Source organism: Mastigoproctus giganteus, chromosome 12 (genome assembly GCF_048544385.1).
Source record: "Mastigoproctus giganteus isolate SK-2022 chromosome 12, ASM4854438v1, whole genome shotgun sequence".
Lineage (NCBI taxonomy): Eukaryota > Metazoa > Arthropoda > Arachnida > Uropygi > Thelyphonidae > Mastigoproctus > Mastigoproctus giganteus.
In genome coordinates, this window is record NC_143586.1 from 20617589 (window position 1) to 20639627 (window position 22039).

At 36.0% G+C, this 22039-nt stretch overlaps 1 protein-coding gene across 1 annotated transcript in view; it reads right to left on the bottom strand.

The window, feature by feature from the left end:
• The window catches only part of LOC150076763 (uncharacterized), a 408267-nt gene that overhangs the window by 284269 nt on the left and 101959 nt on the right, over positions 1–22039 (bottom strand). The window contains exons 7-8 of the mRNA XM_090386915.1: positions 16027–16144; positions 5471–5568 (exon numbers count right to left, since the gene is read on the bottom strand). Of these exons, the coding sequence (XP_090243041.1) occupies positions 5471–5568; positions 16027–16144 (216 nt within the window). The remainder of the gene's footprint in view (positions 1–5470; positions 5569–16026; positions 16145–22039) is intronic.

A 22039-nucleotide genomic window follows, 5' to 3' on the forward strand; every position in this document is an offset into this window, starting at 1 on the left:
AAGATATCATACGTGAAGCTTTGGAAGATTTAGAGACTGGCATCAAAATTGGAGGACTGAAGATAAACAATCTTTATTATGCAGATGATACTATGCTAATTTGTAATTCTAAGGATCATCTTAAAGAAATTCTGAGGAGAGTATGTGAAGCAAGTAAGAAAAAAGGATTGTTTCTGAATGTGTGTAAAACTAAAATTTTTGGTGATTGGTGATAATCTTGATACCAGTAAAGTGAAGGTTAATGGGCAAGATATCAAATAAGTTGACGAATTTGATTACTTAGGATCAAGAATAAATAAAAATAGTGACTGCTCAAATGATGTAAAGAGACGACAGGCAATTGCTAAAACATTGGTCGCTGATCTGATAAAATTATGGAGAGATCGTGATCTGCCCCTAAAGACGAAGCTGAGAATCATTGATTCGTTAATTTTTCCAGTTGCCACTTATGGATGTGGAGGATGGAATCTGAAAAGAGTTGACAGGAAGAAAATTAAGGCATTTGAAATGTGGTGTTACAGGAGAATACTGCGTATTTCCTACTTGGATCAAAGAACAAATGAGTGGGTATTGAATAAAATTGGCAGGGCTAAAATTCTTCTTCATAGCATCAACAAAAGAAAACTCAAGTTTTTTGGTCATATAGTAAGAAGGGAAAACTTTCTGTTGAAGAATATAATGGAAGGAAAAACTAAGGGGAAGAGGTGCAGAGGAAGACCTGCAACTAGGTGGAAGGATGGGATCAGTGAACTTCTGGGCATGACAATTTGCAATGCTGCTCATATAGCACATTATCAATGCAGTTGGAGGAATTTGGTGGTGGTGGCGGCCACAACAGCAACTCAGGGGACTATGTGACCCGAAGAAGAAGAATAGAATAATAATCAAATAGACCAGGAAACACTTTATTTTGGTGGGCGTTTGGTGGGTATTTACGCACTAGCCTTTTGGCACTTACAATACAAGATTCCAACCTTAGCAATATCGTAAGCTCCCCCAATGCCTGTATCATCTCACATGGATCTGTGTCACTCATCCACACACTTCACCAACTCTAGATCTGAATCTCCATATAATAACACAGACTGGAGTGAAATACCAACAGAGAGTCTAAGAAAACCTCCATTTGCAGAGAGGCAGGGAGAGAGAGGGTAAACAGACAGAATAATTCAGTTAATTTTGTTGACACCCATATGTCACCTAAGCTTTCAGCAACATTAAGAGCACCCACAGACTAAGACTAAATCTCTGGAATTTTTTCAGAATTTGAAATCAATAAAGCTGAATCAAATGATAAATAAATAGATATAGAGGATATTATTGCACTAAAAATTAATAAGTACAATTTTTACTATTTTTTTTTTATTTTTTTGTATATTTTTTAATATTTCACGATTTTATTTTTAGCAATAATTTTACTTTAGCATTAGACAATCAGGTAAAAATAAGAAAAAAACTTAACATTCAAAAGCAGTTTTCATTTTTAAATTTTTTTAACAATTCTACAAAAAATTCATTACAGAGAGCAATCTACAGTAGAAACCTCGCTACCATGAACCTACACACATTCAGCAAACACACTAATGAGAGTTAACCCTTTTTTTTTAAATAAAAAAAGGGAAAGACCTTGATTCTTTTTTAAGTTAATTGTATATAATGAAATGTATGTTTACTTCCTTAACTAAATTCATTCAGATACCTTTCCATTTGTCTAAGATGAAAATTCATTTTTTTATTTAACTTTTTATTGATTTAATAAATTTGATTGTATATGACTTACAAAATGATTAAAGATATGTTACTGAAATATTAACAGTGAAATCCTGAAATAAACTTGGTCTACAATATATAATATCCAGAAATAAAAACAACTATGTCTGTTTTAAAATGCAAACAAATAAAAAATAAAAAAATGTGTCTGTTCTTGTTTGTAGTTTTGATCATTTGTATAGTCAAATCTCTTTACAGCAACCCTCTTAATATCCCAGCAAGGAATGTTAAGGAGAGGATGTCAGGTTTATGGGAAATCTTTACATTTGTTATAATGACCTTGTAAGGAAAATTATTTCTCTATAATACCCCCAAAATTTTCACCACTTGATCTTGTTTTTTGCCCTTTTTTTTTTTTTTTACAATATTTGTATTTCAAAAATTAAAGAATGCTAATTTAATGAAGCTAAATGATGAGCATGCAGGCTAACCATAAGAATCACTGCTTGGTGATTTCCCACACTCACTGACAATTTCTCATGCTTGTTGAAATGTAATGAAATTAACTTTTACTAGAAATTCATCTGGTTATACAGTATGTATAGACTGAATGTTAATCGATATAGCTCCTACAAAGTGGGTGGCTTCACCAATTGCACACAAAATTAAGATTTTACAAACTGTAGGTGAAGGCATGCATTCTAAGATCAACATTGCTAAACAGTTGGGCATTCTTAAGATTACACTATTCACATTCTGAAAGTTTGAAAAAAGTTTGAAAGCTTAGAGAAACTTACTGCACCAGATAGAATCAGAACATGAAAGGTGAAGTATTAAGATCTTGAAAAGATGCTTTTGGAACAGCAAATAATGCATGAGATTTCTTCCTACATGCAAAAAGCATTCCCATAGGAGACAGAAATCTTTTAAAAACTAAGGCGGATATGTTAGAACACTGGACGAATATTGAAGATTTTAAGTCTTCCATTAGACGGTTCCAGATTGAAACTTGTCATGAGTTATCTTTCAAAAAAGTGTGAAATGAAAGTACAACCTTGACACTGAAGATAAAAAAGAAAGGTAGGAGAATCATTTTAAAAAAACGTTTTGTTGACATACAACCAAGATGATCCTCAATGCTGACAAAACTGGACTTTTTTTTTTTTTAAATCATTACCAGATAAAAGTGAGAAAAAAGGCAAAAGATTGGATTAACATTCTCCAAATGACAAACATGTCTGGCACATGTCTAGAAGTTTTTTTCTTAATCACTGGGAAAACCCTAATGCTTTGAAGACATTGTTGACTATGTATTAAGCAAACCAACTGGATTACACCATAATTAAGGTGTAATCCAGTGATTTAAGAAAAATTATTGAAGAATGCTATTAAACAAACTGTACTATGTTTCAAAAGCAAAATACAATGCAAAGCTGACTTAGTATAGGTAAGGTATTTATGTGTTTTAGCATAGAATGAGTTGATCCAATTGCTTCAAACATACTGGATTTGTCGCCTTGAATGATGCACCAAGTGAAGCTTCATGTGCATCTGCCTCTATTAAGCTTGAAGAACAGTCTGATAGTAGTGAAGAAATTTTTGAGGATGTCATTGACTAAACTTAGAGAGAAATGTGTTTTGAAGACTAAGCCAAAGTGGATGTGGATATTGTGTATTTCAGGATATGTATGAATGAAGAGGAATTCATTGCATCTGTAATAGAACTTGAAATCTGCAGTAATAAAGAAGAACCTATGGTAGTTCAGAAAAAAATTTTCACTGAAGAACACCCAGCAAGGATTAGAACTTGTATGTCACTTTTTAACTGCAAGTCAAAAAACCACTAACATGCACCTTCATAATTCTCTTTTAAAACATGCTCTGCCACTGAAGCAGTGCATTTTCACAGATTATTTTAAAGTCTGAAACCAAGTCCCCTAACTATGATTAGGCCTTGATATTACATAAGTGTGCACACATATACATTGATATATGTATGTACTACTGTATGCAGTAATTCTGTACAGATAAAATTCACAAATTAATTTGTATAATCTTCATTTTTTGTTTAATACTGTAGCACATATTCTCAATTAGATCATGCTGTATTGCATCAGTAGAATTACATTAAATGTTCACCTTTTCTTTGATCTTTTACTGATTTTATGAACTATTGCTATAACATTCTTTCAATATAAGAATCATTTTCTCCCCCTAAGGGGGGTTGCTATAAAGAGCTTCAACTATATTTCTGTTTTGTAACAAATATTTATGTGAGCTCAGTACACATTTCTCTGAATTCCATAAGTAAAATTGAATGCACAACAATAACAAAACTTTTCATGATCAAAACTTTTCATGATCTTGCAAAAAGATCCAAAGAAACAGATAACAGACCACAAACACAAGTGAACACAGTTAGAAAGATCTATCCATATTAGAAAATGGAAATGCAAAAGGAAAGTGCTAGTGCCAATGTCAATTCTAGTGCTAGTGCCTCTATCAGCATGTAACACTATTCATTTCAACTGCAAAGAAAATGCTTTCCACCATCCTACATATCATATCTACTATACTGATATTCAGCTGATATTATCATTGGATTTTCATTTCATCAAAGACTTAGACTACAACACACCATTGTGTATTATGTCTGTATAAGTTGTTGTTATTGTTATTTGGTTTTTAGGAGCATTAGCAACTAAGGCCATATTGATCCGGGATATGCGGTGGTCATTCCCTGACCTTTCCGCATCCTCCATATTTGGTGGTGAGGGGCTCGAACCCTGGTCTAATCAAGAAGTGTGTGCAACGCACTGCTGGTCCTTCCCACCTGGCTACGGAGGCGCCATCCGTCTGTATAAGTGTATGTTCACGAGCCCATTTACATATGTGCAGGCTTAAAAACCTAGAATAATTCATGAGAAAATCCTTCTCTCTCCACCTGAAATCAGCTAACTATGGCCATGACTAAAGAAGCTTATAGAAATTCCTCTAGTCTACGATAGGACTTGAACCTAGACCTCTCTCTCTCTCTCTCTCTCTCTCTCTCTCTCTCTCTCTCTCTCTCTCTCTCTCCAAATGAACGACAAATGGTAAAATCACTTACTTCAGAGAGGACAATTCCACTGAGCCTAACAGTGGAAATGGGGTAATGTGTCCACTTTGCACTACAGTTCCTGCCATAATTTCCAGCTGACCGGCATAAAGAAATTTCTGTTCACAAGAATCTAGTGTCTGAAAGCATCATGTGCAACACTTTATCTAACATTTTAATATTTTCTTGATTTATTCTCTCCCCATCAAGTATTATTAACCACCATAAATTCTAGATTTTTTCTTCTCAATACAAATGTGACCTTCTGTGCTGAGAGAAATTACAAATCATAGGTCATAAAAGGCTAACTTTGCACATAAAAAGCTAACTGAAATGTAATCTTCTGCATATCACTGAGGCAGATTCCAATAATTTCATGGCTGGAATTAAACACTACATAAAAGAATACTGATCTTCTATTGCATTAGCTGTATCATAGCACTTGGCTGTCCCTGTCCTGCTGCTTTAGACTGTAATATCATATCAAACAAAGAATCTTATAAATTATGAAAAGTAATTCAGTGCCACTTATAAATTCTTGGATCATAGCTGATAAGCATGTATGCAGACTAAATTCATTATTAAACTTTATCCATATGAAATATAATCACAAAATTGGGAGTGTGTGTGTTCCAAACTAAATAACATGCTAACACATCTTACTCTAACTGTTAATTCTGCTACTAAGTACTTGCTACGTTCTTCTCGTATCCGCGCGTCAAGGTGCTTTGCTGACAGAGAAGGAACACCTATGAAAGAATCTAGAAGAAAGAGATGCAAAAAAATAAATAATAAATGAATGCAAATTTACAATAGTTTCTACAAAACAGTAAGAGGGACATAATATAAACATTGCTCTATATTTTATCATGCTAATGGTAACAACTGAAGGATAAAGAATACATTTAAGTAACTAAACCTATCATTTCAACTGATTTTTGATAAATTTGAAAATGATGGGAAGTTGTTGTTGTTTGGTTTTTAGGAGCATTAGCAACTAAGGCCATATTGCTCCGGGATATGCGGTGGTCATTCCCTGAACTTTCCGCATCCTCCGTATTTGGTGGTGACGAGCTCGAACCTCGGTCTAATCAAGAAGCGTGTGCTACGCACTGCTGCTCCTTCCCACCTGGCTGATGGGAAGTAGGTGAGCTCATAAACATTTATGAACTCCACTTTTCAATGTTTGTTGAAAAGGCTTGAAAAGTTGAGAAAATGTGCTGCATGGTGGCAACTCAAGTTTAACATTGACAAATGTAAAGTACTGCCTATGGACAGCAGTAACCTCAGAGTAATGTATCAACTGTGTGCTACTACACTAGGGTTGTAGAGAATGAAAAAGACCTGGGATAATTGTGCAGTCAGATAGTCAAATTTTCATCAATTTAAATATCAAATAACTCACTCTCACTATAACAGCTTCAAAGGTTTAATTGGTCACTTTACACCATTTCAACATATAAAAAGCAATTCACAAGTTAAGTTTAATACTTCAATCTCAGCAACATTCTTTCAATTAATAACATCATTATCTAAACATGTGGCTTAACTATAAAAAAACGACGTGGATAAGAATGATTTCGATAAGTATAATGAACAACTGTACAGAGAAATAGAGTGGGCCAGTAAATCAGACTGTCTTATAATGGAGGATTTTAATTTTTCAGATATTGACAGGAACTTGTGGATTGGTCACTCGCACACTAGCAAGGCTTTTGTGGATTTATATTAATTTAGATTAGTTTTTATGAAAATGAAATGTAGAATTTCAGTGAGGAAAAACTGTTTAATCACTTAATTGGAATTGGATTTCAGATTCTATACACTAATCAAAGTATTGCAGAAGGTGCTGTTGTTATTTGGTTTTTAGGAGCATTAGTAACTAAGGCCATGTTGCTCCGGGGATATGCAGTGGTCATTCCCTGACCTTTCCGCATCCTCCGTATTTGGTGTTCACGGGTTCAAACCCCAGTCTAATCAAGAAACGTGTGCTATGCACTACTGCTCCTGCCCACCTGGCTACAGAAGCGCCATTGCCCAAGGAATAGTTATCCTCCTGCTCAAATTTTTCAGGCTTTCCACGCTTTAACAATAACTAGGAATTGGTATACACGCACTCCCCGACTTACATTTTGCTGACACCGAGGATGATTGATTCTAGAGAAGCACATTTGGGAGGCAACTAGAGGGAGTAATACTCTTGGTCTGATTATCAGTGTGATTTTTTGTGCATCACGAATCTGCCGATAAAGGAACCACTAAGTGGCAGGGATCACAGTGTGCTGATGTGGGATTTACTCAAAGAGGTAATTACATACCATCAGGGGTAAAGGGTTTTTCTTTCGTAAAGGTGACTATGGTGACCTGAGACAGTTTTTAAATTCTATACAGTGGGACCAATTGATGATGTTATCAACAGCAAATTCTAAATAGGAAGCATTCAGAGAATTAATCTCGGAAGCTACTAGTCTTTTCATACCAACTAAGAAATCTTGTTAAATGGAAGTCAGATGAACTAATGAGACATGTGGCAGAGAAAAAAACATGCATGCAAAATTGGGATATATATAAATTAACAGGTGACACAGAAGCCTATGGTAGATATAAGCTGGTCTGTAATCAAGTCTCAAAAGGCGTTAGGCAGGCAAACACAGATTACGAGAAATCTTTGGCAAACGATGCAAAGAAAAACAGCAAAGAGTTCTTTACTTATATAAACTCTAGAAGGAAGGGGATGAATCAGATTGGTGCACTTGATATCGATGGATCAATTGTTAATGATCCTGCTCAGGTAACTAAAAAACTAAATGAGTATTTTGCATCTACATTTACCCATGAGGAGTTATTCAGGGAGAGGAATGCCACAGGTGTAATAAACTCTGGCAGTGAGATAAATGATTTTGTTTTGTAATAACTGAGAACAAAGTGGAGCAGAAACTGTTGAAGATAAACATAAAAAAGGCACCTGAGGTGGATGGAATCTATCCAGTTATATTAAAGGAGGCAGCAAAGAAAGTAAGCAAACCTTTTACCATAATTATGAGAGACTTCCCTTGGACTCAAGGTGACTCGAGTAGTTACAGACCAGTCAGTTTAATTTCTCTTCCGGGGAAAATAATGGAGTCACTGGTAAGCATTGCAGGATCATCTAGACAAGACTTCAGTTATAGCTTGCACACAGCATGGTTTGTTAAGGAGAAGTCTTGTCTGACCAATTTGATTGGATACTATCTGATGGGCATGGAAGACTAATGTACAAGCAGTGTGGTATTAAGGGTAAGTTGCTACAATGGATAAAAGGGTGGTTGAGTGGGAGAAGTCACAGTGGTAATCAATGGACGCTACTCTTTGTGGACTAATGTTATTAGTGGAGTCCAGTCCCCCTAGGGTTTGGTGTTGGGCCTACTATTGTTTTGTACATTTATCAATGATAATGATGAAGGTATAACAGGCTTAATGTTTCAGTTCTTAGCAATACAAAGGTTTGCAGGGTTGTTAATGACACTAATGACAGTATGCTACTGCAACAGGATCTAGAAAAGTTTAGCAAATGTGCTGCGTGGTGGCAACTGAAGTTTAACATTGACAAATGTAAAGTACTGCATATGGGTAGCAGTAACCCCAGAGTAACGTATCAACTGTGTGGTACTATGAAAAAGACCTGGGATAATTGTGCAGTCAGATATGAAGTTTTCTGAGCAGTGTAGGTGGTCTGCAAGAGTAGCTCACAGTAACTTGTCAATGATATACAAACATATTTCTAGCAGGGATATAGAGGTGAATATCCCCTTGTATATGGCAATGGTCAGGCCACATCTTGAGTACTGTATACAGGTCTGGAGGCCTGATTTTAGGAAGGATGTAGAGCTGCTGGAATGAGTACCGAGAAGGGCAACAAGATTAGTGAAGGGAACAGAGGATTGTTCTTATGAAGAAAGGCTTCAGCTTTGCAAATTACAGCGTCTGGAGACTAGGCAGTTGCGAGGTGATCTGATTGAGGTGTATAAGACCGTGAATGGTTTGAGCAAGTTCAATCCTGATGGGATTCTTCCTCTTGCTCAGATTAATCGCCTGAGGGTCATAAATTCAAATTGAGGAAAGACAGTCGTAGAATGGATGTGTGGAAATTTGCCTTTAGCCAGCAGGTGATCAATTTCTGGAACAAACTTACATCTATCGTTGTAGAAGACGTCAGCTTAAATAAATTCAAGGCAGAACTAGACAAACGTTAAGAGCAAATGGATGTATTAAATGGGAAGTTTTTTTTTTTTGGCTGATGCTATATAAGCTTGCTTTCTTGCATCATGTACCTCTACTAATGCTAATGCTAAAACATATGAAGCTATTAAATATTTAAGTGATATAAAAATCCTTTCTTTATTTTGTAAAATCAGGAACTTAAAATTTTAAAATTTTTCTAAAATGGCCATATGTATATTTTCATAAGTGTATGGCCAGTGTATTTCAGCAAGTACTACTTCCTCTAGTCTATTTCTTCTGAAGCAACTTTCTCACAATTATGGTTCATATTTATTTCTTACCTTGATTTATCATTAGCATTAGTAGAAGCTTACGATGCCAGAAAGCAAGCTTATACAGCATCAGCTAAAAAAAAAAGTAAAAAGAAAACCCCCCTCCCATTTGTTCCAAATGCCTGTCCAGCTCAGCCTTAAATTTATTTAGGCTATCAACTTCCACAACAAAAGATGGAAGTCTGTTCCACCAATCAACTACATGATGGCTAAAGGCAAATTTCTGTACATCTATTCTACAACTTTCTTCAATTTGAATCTGTTCCACCTCAGGTTCTTAATCTGAGGAAGAGGAAGAATCCCATCAGCATTCAGCTTGCTCAACCCATTCAAGGCCTTATACACCTCAATGAGATCACCTTGCAGGTGCCTACTCTCCAGGTGCTGCAATTTCCAGAACTTAAGCCTTAGTAAGAGGCCCCTTTGTTCCCCTCATCAATACTGTTGCCCTTCTTTGTACTCATTCTAGCAACTCTATATCCTTCCTAAAATGAGGCCTCCAGACCTGTACACAGTACCCTAGGTGTTGCCTGACTTTTGCCTTATACAACGGGATAATCACCTCCCTGTCCCTGCTAGTAAAATTCCTATATATCATTGACAAGACTACATGACCTGCCCTGGCAGCCCCTCTGCACTGCTTAGTGAACTTCATATTTGACTGCACAATTACCCCAGGTAATTTTCACTTTCCACTTCCCTGAGTGTAGTACCACACAGCTGATTCATTTTTCTTCGGCTATTGCTACCCATATGCAGTACTTTGCATTTGTCGATGTTAAACTTCAGGTGGCCACTTTTCAGGCCATTTGCCCAACTTATCTAGATCCAGTTTGAGTAGCATACTCTCTTTACAGTCGTTAACAACCCTGTCAACCTTGGTATCATCTGCCAACGGGATATTAAACCTGATAAACTTCATCAATATCATTGATAAATATACAAAACAACAATGGGTCCTACACTGAACCCTGGGGGAATGTCCAGTAACATTTGGCCATGAAGAGACCTGTGTGGTCAATCGAGAGGGATGAGAACTCCCACTCAACCACACCCCTTTATCCATCGTAGCAACTTACCCTTAATGCCATATCCCTCCAATTTCTACAGCAGTCTACTATGTGCAACAGTATCAAAAGCTTTCCTGAAATCCAAGTATATGATATCAAAATTATTTTTGGCATTCAGTTCCTTTGTGACCACATAATAGTATCCAATCAAATTGGTCAGACAAGACCTCCCTTAACAAACTCATGCTGTGTCTTAACTATTACTGCAGTCTTGTCTAGATGATCCTGCAATGCTTCTTTAACCAGTGACTCCATTATTTTCCCCCAGAATACAAGTTAAATTAACAGGTCTATGGTTACCTCTGTCACCTTCTATCCCCTTTGTGAATTGGTGATACATTTGCACACCTCCAGTCCACGGGGACCTCCCCTGAGTCCAAGAAAGCTCTTATAATTATGGCTAAGGATTTTCTTACTTAATTTGCTGCCTCCTTTAATATAAATGGATAGATCCTGTCCACCCAAGGGTGCCTTCCTTATGTTTAACTTCAACAATTTCTCCTCCACTTTGCTCTCAGTTATTACAAAATCACTTAGCTCTCTGTTAGAGTTTGATAAACTTCTGGCACTCCTCTCATTGAATAACTCCTCACGTGCAAATGTAGATGCAAAATACTCATTCAGTTTATCAGCTACTGAGCATGATCATCAATAGTCAACTCATCTATGTTAAGTGGTCCAATCTGATTCATCCCTTTCCTTCTAGAGTTTTCATAAGTAAAGAACTATGCTGTTTTTCTTTGCATCCTTTGCCAAGGATTTTTCGTAATCTGCCTTCATCTGCCTAACCTCCTTTGTGATTTGATTACAGACTAGTTTATATCTGCCACAGGCTTCTGTGTCACCTGCTACTTTATATGCATCCCATACATTTTTATCTCTGCCACGAGCCTCATTAGTTCATTTGACATCCATTTAGGCCTAAATCTGGAACAGTATTTCTTAGTTGGAATGAAAAGCCTAGTAGCCTCAAAAATTAAGTTGCTGAAGGCTTTCCATTTTGAATTTAACAATGGTAGCATCATCAGTTGATCCCACTGTACACAATTTAAAAACTGTCTGAGACCCCTGTAATCACCTTTATGAAAGCAAAAGCCTTTCCCTTTAGCCTTGATGGTAGTTACATCTTTAAGTAATTCCCACATCAGTACATTGTTTACTGGTTGTTTGTGCTCTGCACTCAAAAATAGAATGATTATATAACTGGCACATTTATATGTAACCATGTTGCTTGCAGCATGCAAAACTGCAGCCACTATTCCTGCTTCATTTGGGCATTCAACAATATTTATACAGTGACTGTAGAAGCATTCTTCTCTGTTTTGCAGGAATGGTTATTTTCTCCATGTATATCTGAAAAGTTTGTCACAAAAAGTTTCATCTGAATGATCCTTATCACACAAATTTGTAACTAATTTGTTATTTGTAATTTGTTAATATCTTTAACTCATAATCAATTAGATTATGAGTTAAATATATTAACAAATTTGCCAGACCACAAGATGCACTTTTTATCCAGGGACATGTATTCTAAATTCCCTTTGTCTTATGGTCCAAATGTATACTAGATGCATGCAGTATTTCTCCCCAACCCCCCCCTCTCTCTCTCTCTCTCTCTCTAGACCAGAGTGTATATTGCAGGGTTAGCCAACCCTGCAGCATGCTTGCCATGCATTAGTGGCACAACTGATGCAAAAAAAATTACATAAAAATTAGAAATGAATATACAGGTTAAATTCTACTGTTATCGCCAAAAAGTATATCTTTGGTATTAATGTGATGGGAACCCATGGCTCATATTTACTGCTTTTTAGCATTAATTTAATGCACTCAAAATGTTAGTTAACCTTTTGACACTGACTCTGTAAAGACACATTTATTTATTAACCTAAATATTAAATTTATTTTACAGACATAAAATTGTTTATTTTTTTTAATACAAGCATTTAGCACATACATAATTCCTTTATGTAGTTGGCAAAAATATTCCAGTTTGTGCAGATCGATAGTGGGGGGGGGGGGTATTGATTCCAGTGGCTTATGGATTTTCCTCTTTCATGTTAAGTGTCATGCTGCAGGAAAGTTGTGGTTACTGCTTAGCATATCCAAGTGAGATCTTGACACATGCCAATAGAACTCATCCTTTATTTCCACAAAAAAATATATAAATAAAATAAAGTCCTATTTCCTTCTGGAAGCCTTTTTCTGGAAAAGAATTATGGGGACTACCATGGAGCTCTGCCTTACCTTCAATATATGAGACATCAGCTAGCTGCCCACCTTGCTTCCTTCTGCTGAGATCCACACATATACAATAAGCAGCACACTCAGTCTAAACTATCAGTATTAGTAATCATTTTTTTTTTTAATGAAAACCCCAAACACGAAAGGCATCAAAACCTGTAGCACTTAGTACCGTGCATGGGTTGAAGGAGAAGTATGGGGTAAGGGGATGCCAGAAACTTTGCTCTAGAGACTAAACATAGGTTTCACCACTTCAAGCCTCCAATAAGCAAAGTGGTGGTATTTCACCGGTTGATGAAAGTCATCTACCACCTTCCATTTGACTGACCTTATCCATGACCTTCGAGAATCAGTAATCCCGTCTCTAAATCAATCAGTTACCAGTGAAGAGAAGGAAACATCCCTTTAGTAGCTCATGCTCATACAGTACAATAGTTTTAATTTATTATAAACCTGACAAAAATTATTATATACACTGGTGTTCAAAGAAAGTGCATCACCTAGGAATTTCACATTTCTAACCCTTTTTTGCAATGACTAGCATCACAAACAGAAATATAAACAAAATATATTTATTAATAGTTAAGGCACAGCTAAGTAATATTTGACAGATGCTCTCAAAATATTCCAAAATGAGCATTTGCAACCTTTACATAACAGTTTTGGTAAACATGACAATTATGGCTGAAATGTTATCAGAAGCCCTCAGTATGCTTCAGTTTATCATTTTAAATGGAAAACAAAATGAAAAGTTCATCAGGTGCTAACTAATATTTAGTTGAACCATCTCTGGCCCTGATGATAACAGCACACCATTGAGGCATTGACAAGATCAATTTCTGAAGATAATCAACTGATAGTCCGTGGTTCCAAACACAAATTATGGCTTCCTGAAGTTCAGATTCCACACGATGCCAACAGTTCTCTATAGGATTCAGGTCCGGGCTGTTTCCTGCCAGCTAAGAGTTGTAATGGACCGTTCTTCCAACCATTTTTTCACCTGTAACAAATGTAAACACATTGCTGTCAAACCTCTAATGCAGAAATGAAGCTAAAGTAACTATAGAAGTGCCTACTTACACTTTTTGCCCGATCACAAGGAGCAGAGTCATCCTGAAAGATGCAGTTACTTGGCAGGTTGAAATGGTCTCCAAAGGTTGGCAGAAATTTGCCTTCAAATATAGCCAGGTATACATTGGCATTTACGGAACCTTTTATAAACTGCAAGTGACCTACTCCGCGATATGAAATGCACCTCCATATCATTTGGCCGGTAGGGAATTTCACTGTAGACATCATACAGTTTGGATGGTATTCTTCACCACATCTACAGTGAATTGTTTGTCTCCCATCAGAGCCATGCAAGGTTGAATTTCTTCTCATCCGAGAAAATAACTGAATTCCACTGCTCGGGGGGGGGGTCCATTTGGCATGCTCCTTACACCAAATTAATTGGGCCTTTTTCATTTTTTGTGTGAGGGGGGGGGGGCTTCTTCTTAGGATGATGGGCTACAAGTCCATTTTTCAAGAGGTTTCTTCTGACTGTTACTGAACTTGCTACTCCTGTATGTTCTTCCCATTCTCTTTTCAGCTCAGACGAAAAAGCTTTATGGTTTTTAAGGCATAAGCACTTCAAAATGTGGCCCTGTTTTGGCACAGAGACTCATTTGAGTCCGGTTCCTTTTTTTCTATAAGCAGAACCAGTATTTTTGAGTTTTGAAAGAAATCTGCTCACTGTTGACTGATTACAAGACACTCTATAAGCAATATGATGGGAAGAACATCCTTCTTCATGTAAAGCACAATGGCACTCTTTCTTCGAGGCATCAACTGCATGTAACTCACCATCCTGACACAAGCAAGGAATGACTCAGTAAAGCATGCTTATATAGCTGAAAGTAACAGCTGATGCAATATTACATCATCACCTACGCATGTCAATCTTATCTGATGCAATTTGTAAGAAATATTGCAATATACTTAAGTTATTTGGACAACAATTACAATTTTAAGGGGTGATGCACTTTCTTTGAACACCAATGTATCTATTTAAATTATAATATATTTAAATTACCACTCTTATACCACATGGAGTTTTAACATATTTTAACTAGTTGTTTACCTAAACTAATATACAATGAGTAACATTTCAGGTATCTTGCCGATACCCATCATCAGACTCAATGTATATTAGTTTAGGTAACATCTAAATAAAATATATTAAAACTCCACGTGGTATAGGAGTGGTAATTTAGATCTATTATAATTTAAATGGATAGAAACCATGTAACATCCTCCCCTAACCATATTATTATATATCTCTCTATATATTAAAAAAGTTTTCCTCCTAATGATATTTATTTGAGCCAATAGGAGAAGAGGGTGAGGCAATTACGTCACTATAAATGCAATTAATTATTGACAACTGCCTCCATAATGTTCACCAACCTTGTGCACGTGCTTCACTGTCTAACATTTGATGTTCCATTGTAAATATTTCAGTTAAATAATTTAGTCCTGCTCTTTCAGATGCAACAATATTCCTTGTGCATTACGGAACCTAAAGCAAAAGGCCTTTGGCTAAATCTATTATTTAGGTACCACTTGTCTCTGCACAATGGGAGTGGCTGTAGAATGGAGTGATTATATGGTCGAGTTCTGTGATTGGGTGATTATTGTGAATGCATTTTGCTTCTGATTGTTTTGTGTCATCGAGGAGGGGGGGGTCTGCTTAGCTTAGGTAGGGTGTTTATTCCCCCATCCCACTGTTTTAAAATCGGGAAATGATTTCCCGATTTTAAAACAGTGGCAAGTGGGGAAACCATGGAGGAAAGGTGGGGGGTGGGTCTAAACAGTAAGTGACACCTGCCTTCTTTCCTGACTTTTAGTCGATGTATGGAGTGGTATCCAAAATCCGAATTTTTACCAGGCCTTTTCCTAAGTGACCTATGCAAACGCAGGTAAATAATTACATAGTGATATTTATTTGACCTTGAGAATGCTGTGAACTACAAATGCAGAGGTAAATAATTACATAGATCATTTCCTGATTAGATATTGATCAGTGCATTTCGACAGGTGTGTCTTTTACATAGAAAAGATTTGACTTTATTTATTTGCTTTAGAGAAAAAAAATAAACAAATTTTATTGTTTTTATCATTACTATATTCAGTATTTCAAGTAAATATTTAATAACTCTATTTAAATATCTAAATAAATGAAAGATATTGTAACTAGGTAAAAAAACCCTCAGAGGTGGGATAAGATAATGTAAATGGAAAATTTTGCTGCATTTCCAGGAAAAAAGTGCATCCCATATAAGTAAATATATGTGATGACCATATATAATAAATAGCACATAGATATACAAACCTAAAAGAAGAAGCAGTCCCCGAAGAAAGGCACAAAAAGATTGTGATACACTGAAAAAGTGAGAGTATAATCGTCCTTGAGCTGTGATAAAAAGAAGCTGAACTGCTAATGCCACATCCTAAAATTAAGCAATGAAACACCTTTTAATATAAACATTTTTTCATAAAAAAGTATAAAATTCTCTATACCAATAAGATAAATTCTTGTATGCTAGAGTAATTGTTCTCAAACTGACACTATATATGCTATGCAGTAATTATACACAAATGTCCAAAAATTAAGGTTTAACCATAAAATCTGAGATATCAAGAAAAATATATATTTGAGGAAATTCTATCAAGTCTTTTGTGGAATATTATCATAAGAAAATTATATAGAGTTTGAATAAACTACTATTCATAGTTTAAGAATTTTGGCTGCAGGGAAACTTCATGTTTTCCTACTATGATATTCTTATTCACAGATGAAATATGCTCCTTCAATATTTAGCTAGTTTTCATGAGACACTCAATGTAGTTACTCAATAAAATGTACAAATATTTGCTATTATATAAACTATATTTACTTATACAAATATGTAAAACTAAATTTGCACAAATATACAAATTTAATTCTACATAACAAAAACAAGTAAAAAAGTTCATATAAAGGAAATGCTTCCATTCCATGGTTCAACATTTTTTGTGTCTAAAAGGTGATGATGAAAACTTTATTAATAGGTATTCTCCTTGGCATAAGGGAGAATGAATGGAATTAGTTCTATTTGATGCATGTTTTTCAAGTACCCTTTCAACACATACAGCAATCACAAAAGCTCCTTGAAGTGGTGACTCAAAATCAATCTGCAATGACTTTATGCTGACCGGCACATGTGTTTAAATATCTCAGGTGAAATCCAAATTGAACTACAGGAATCTTGAATGCAGAAAATAAAGTCTTCTCAAGTTCTACAGTTTTTCATAAACCATGATCATAAAATATTCCATAAAAATTCAAAAGATTCAGGTAAGAGGACCATGCTAGCCATTTCTTTTAACATGTTGTAGTCAGATGATTTACAAATCACCAACACCATCACACTGAAATAAGTGGAAGCCCAACACTTCAGAACGACATGTTCCACGAGATAGTGGAACACCTTTAATTAATTCAGGTATGGTTCACAATGATTTTTTTGATTTTTTAAAAAAAATTTAAACCATCACTTTTCAAATACATAAAAATTTCTGATTTACTGGCCCTCTCTATTTGTCTGTAACAACAGAAAGCAATACTCATTTTTTTTTTTTATGAAAACCCCAAACACAAAAGTTATCAGAAGGTATACCTTATAACTAAAGGTACCTATTGTAGTTAGTACTGTGCTGGGGTTGAAGGTTGAGATGATGAAAGAAAATAATTTTTGACATTAGCCTTGAATTTCTGCAAATTGTAATTTTTTGGGAAATACATGTAAAGGGAGGTTTTTCCAGAAAACGGAAGTTGAAGGAATAAATGAGAAAGAAGAAAAGTTATTTCTGGGAGTTTGCAGATAGACAATAAAAGGATGCTGACTGGTTGTGGCACATGTTCAGACTGGTTTAAAAAATAGAGGGGAAATTACAGAAGCCAATTCAGAAGAACAGTGCCCATGAAAGTATCTATAGAAAGGGCATGCAGCAGAAACAGAATGTTCATGAGACAGAGAGTGGACAGACTTTGTAATAGATGGGTCATTAATTAACCTATCTGCCATCTTTTGTATGGAGTCTAGAAGCTTGAGAGAGGGGTATGGGAGCACTGCCCCAGGTGTAGGAACAATATTACATGGATTTAAGATTTGTAGAGAGTAGCTGTTTAGAAGAAGAGTAACACCAAGAATGAAAGAGAAACCTCAGCTTTTTAGATGCAGAGGAAGCAATATTTGTGAGGTGCTTATGGCAAGAGAAATTAGAAATCAGTGTAATCCCTAATAAGCAATATGTGATCTTGTCTAGAAATCTGAGTGTCATCAAAGATAAGCATAGGAGCAGAAGAATTCTTTTTGTGAGATATAGGCAGGATTGAGTTTAAGAAGGACTGGAATTAATTAAGCTCTCCTTACCCCACCATAGAATTACCTAGGGAGCAGCAATTAAGGAATTCATAGTGACTATTTGAGATGTTGAAGCTGTTTATGTAGGGCAATGTTTTCAAACTGAAAGGTGGAATGCAATGTGCTATCATCAGCAAAACTATCGATAGGATTTCCGGTCACTGGAAGATCATTAATATATAAGAGGGAAAGAGTGGGAGAAACAACTGAACCTTGGACAATGCCAGTATTAGTGGAGAGTTAAAAGACAGAGAGCTGTCTACCATCACCTGCAGTGAATAGTCAGAGAGAAAACTGGATACCCAATTAAAAAAAAAACAATTGGCAATCCATAAGATGAAAGGTTATTTAGAAGACCTTTATACCAAACATGATCAAATACCTTTGAAATACCAAGAGCAACTGTTTGAGTTCCAAACTTTTCTATTAAATTTGTCCATAGATGAGTAACGTAAGCCAGTATACCAGGTGAATTGACACTGATGGAATTCATATCATTGGCAATAATTTATCAGATGAAATGTTTCTAGACATCTTAGGAGTTGGAGGTTAATGGATTTCTCCATCAGTTTAGAAAAAGTAGAAGTAAGTGCAATGGGGACGATAAATGGATGGGAGAGATTTGTCACCCATTTTTATGAATTGGCTGGATATAAGAAAATTTCCAAGCAGAAGGAAAAACACCAGTGCAATAAGAAAATGAAAAAATTGACACAATACAGAAATAAGCTAAGAGTACAGATTTTGGGAACAAGTGGGGAAATGCCATCAGGACCTGGAGCAATTACCTTGGCATCAATATTGCTTAAAATTCTTCTGACACCAAGATCATCAATACAAGATTAAAAGAAAAGTAGGATGATAGCAGGTCAGCTTTATCTTTAGCTGAGGTAGCAATAGGACTATCGGATTTTCATGAAAGTGGGAATAAAGATGGGAAAAAGCTGCAGCGAATAACTTGGGCAAGAAAGCAGAGTGCTTGACTACCGTTTTAACAATAAGCAAGTTTTCTACTCTTAGCTTGTTCATAATTTAGTTTGTAACTGATTAATAACTGCTTATCATCAAAACCTGATGATCATCAGCAGTGACTCTTCACACATTAAGAATTTACAGGTAAAAGATCCACAGTGTGTTGCTGATCATAGCATATTGATGTGGGATTCATGTAATGATGTAACTACTTCAGGATAAAAGGAAGGGATTTTGCTTTTGTAAAGGTGACCACAATTCTCTCAGACAATTTTTAAATTCTATTCAGTAGGATCAATCAATGTCACCACCTGAAAATTCTAAATGGAAAGCATTCAAGTAGGTAATCATAAAAGCTACTAGGCTTTTTTTTTTTTATACAAACTAAGATACTGTTCAAGTTTTAGACTTAAATGGACGTCAGAAAAAAGAAGACTAGTAGCACAGAAGAAAAACCCATTGAATTCATATCAATTATAACAGTTTTTAAATTGTGTTCATCGGGACTAATTGATTATGTTATCAACGGTAAATTCTAAATGGAAAGTATTCAGGGAAATAATCAAAGAAGGTACTAGGCTTTTCATAACAACAAAGAAATACTGTTCAAACCTTAGACCTAACTGATGTTAGATGAACTATTGAGCCATGTGGCAGAGAAGAAAAGTGCATGCGATGCATATAAATTATCAGGTGATACAGAAGCCTATGGTAGATATAGATTAGTCTGCAATCAAGTCACACAGGAGGTTAGGTAGATTATTATTAGAAGTCTCTGGCAAAGAAAAACAACAAAGGACTTCTATTCTTATATTAACAGTAGAAGGAAGGGGTTGAATCATATTGGGCACTTGATGTCTATAGGTTAACTGTTGATGACCCTGCTCAGGTTGCGACAAGTTGAATAGGTATTTTGCATCTACATTCACACATGAATTCTTTAGGGAAGGGGATGCCAGAAGTTTATCAAATTCTAATGAGGAGCTAAATGACTTTGTGATAACTGAAACGAAAGTGGAGGAGAAAATGTTGAGGATGGACATAAAAAAGGCACCTGGAGCAGATGGAATCCATCCAATTATACTAAGGGAGGCAGCAAAGCAGGTAAGCAAACCCTTAGCCATAATTATGAGAGCATCCTTGAATTCAGGAATGGAGTGGACAAGTGAAAATATATCCTCAATTCATAAGTGGGGGGATCAAAAGGAAACATAAGTAATTATGGACCTGTTAGCTTAACATCTGTTCCAGAAAACAATGCAATCACTGGTTAAAGAAGTAATGCAGGATCATTGGACAGGCATGCAATTATACTGCAATCACAGCATAGATTTATTGTCTAACCAATATGATAGGTTACTATGACAGTGACCAAAGAACTGGATGTAAAAGATAATTTTTATATCATATACTTAGATTTCAGGAAGGCTTTTGATAATGTTACACATAAAAGACTGATGTACAAACTGGAGCAATACAACATAAAGGGCAAGATATAGATAAAGGGATAGTTGAGAGGAAGAGGACAGAGAGTGGTTATCAATGGGCACTGCTCTTCATGGACTAATATTATTAGTGGAGTTCCCCAGGGTTCAGTACTGGGTCCATTTTTGTTGCTTTCAATATTTATCAATGATATTGATGAAGGCATATCAGGCTTAATGCTAAGTTTGTAGATGATACAAATGTTGGCAAGGTGGTTAATGACAGTCATCAGGGTGAGCTACTGCAACAAGATCTAGGAAAATTGGGTCGACGGGCTGAGAAATGGCAGTTGAAGTTTGACATTGACAAATGCAAGGTACTGCACATGGGTAGCAGTAATCCTAGAATAACTTATCAACTTAGTACTACACTCATCTGCACGGGTAACACAGTGGTACCGTCACCGTCCTCCCCACACCGGATGGAAAAGGCCCAAATTCAAATCCTGTCAAAGATGCAAGGAACTTTAATGGGCTTTTTTCGCTCCATGGCTGAGTTAGTCGGTCTCGGGTGTAGATAGCAAGGTTTTTTCCACAGAAACTGTGGTTTTTTTCGTCCAGCAAAACAGGTAAATCGACTATAGAACACACACAATTTACAATCATAACATATTATATATATGGGCATATATAAGAAATTATGGGTGGCTTAATATAACACAGGGTGTGGAGAATGAAAAAGACTTGGGGGTAATTTTGCAGTCAGGAAATTCTCTGAACAGTATAGACATGCTGCCAGGACAGCTCATGGGGTTTTGTCAATGATATACAGAAACTTTGCTAACAAGGATAAGGAGGTGATTATCCCTTTTTATAAGGCCATGGTTAGGCCACATTTTGAATACTATATACAGGTCTGGAGGCCTCACTTTAGGAAGGATGGAGATCTGCTGGAATGGGTGCAAAGAAGGGCAACCAGATTGGTGAAAGGGTGCTCTTACCTAGAAAGGCTTCAGTTCTGCAAGCCTTTCTACGTAGGAAAGGCTTGCAGATGCTTCAGTTCTTGCAGCATCTCAAGACCAGGCACCTGCAAGGAGATCTGATTAATGTATTTAAAACCTTGAATGGATTGAATGAACTGAATGTTAACAGTATTCTTTCACTTGATGAGACTACACACATGAGGAGGCATAAATTCAAGTTGAGGAAGGATGGTTGCAGGATAGATGTGCAGAAGTTTACCTTCAACCAGTGGGTTGTTGATTGTTGGAACAGGCTTCCATCTGTTGTTGTGGAAGTGTTGAATAAATTCAAGGGAGAACTAGACAAATTCTTGGAGGGTAAAGATGGGTGAACTGTGTTTTTTTTTTTTTTTGACAGATGTTATATAAGCTTGATTTCTTGCATCATTTGCCATTACTACTACTAGTATCTGTTGACAGATTCAGTAGATATGACTAGTGTGCAATCAAACCACAAAGGAGATTAGACAAGATTAAGGCAGATTACAAGAAATCTCCAGCAAAGAATACAAAGAAAAATA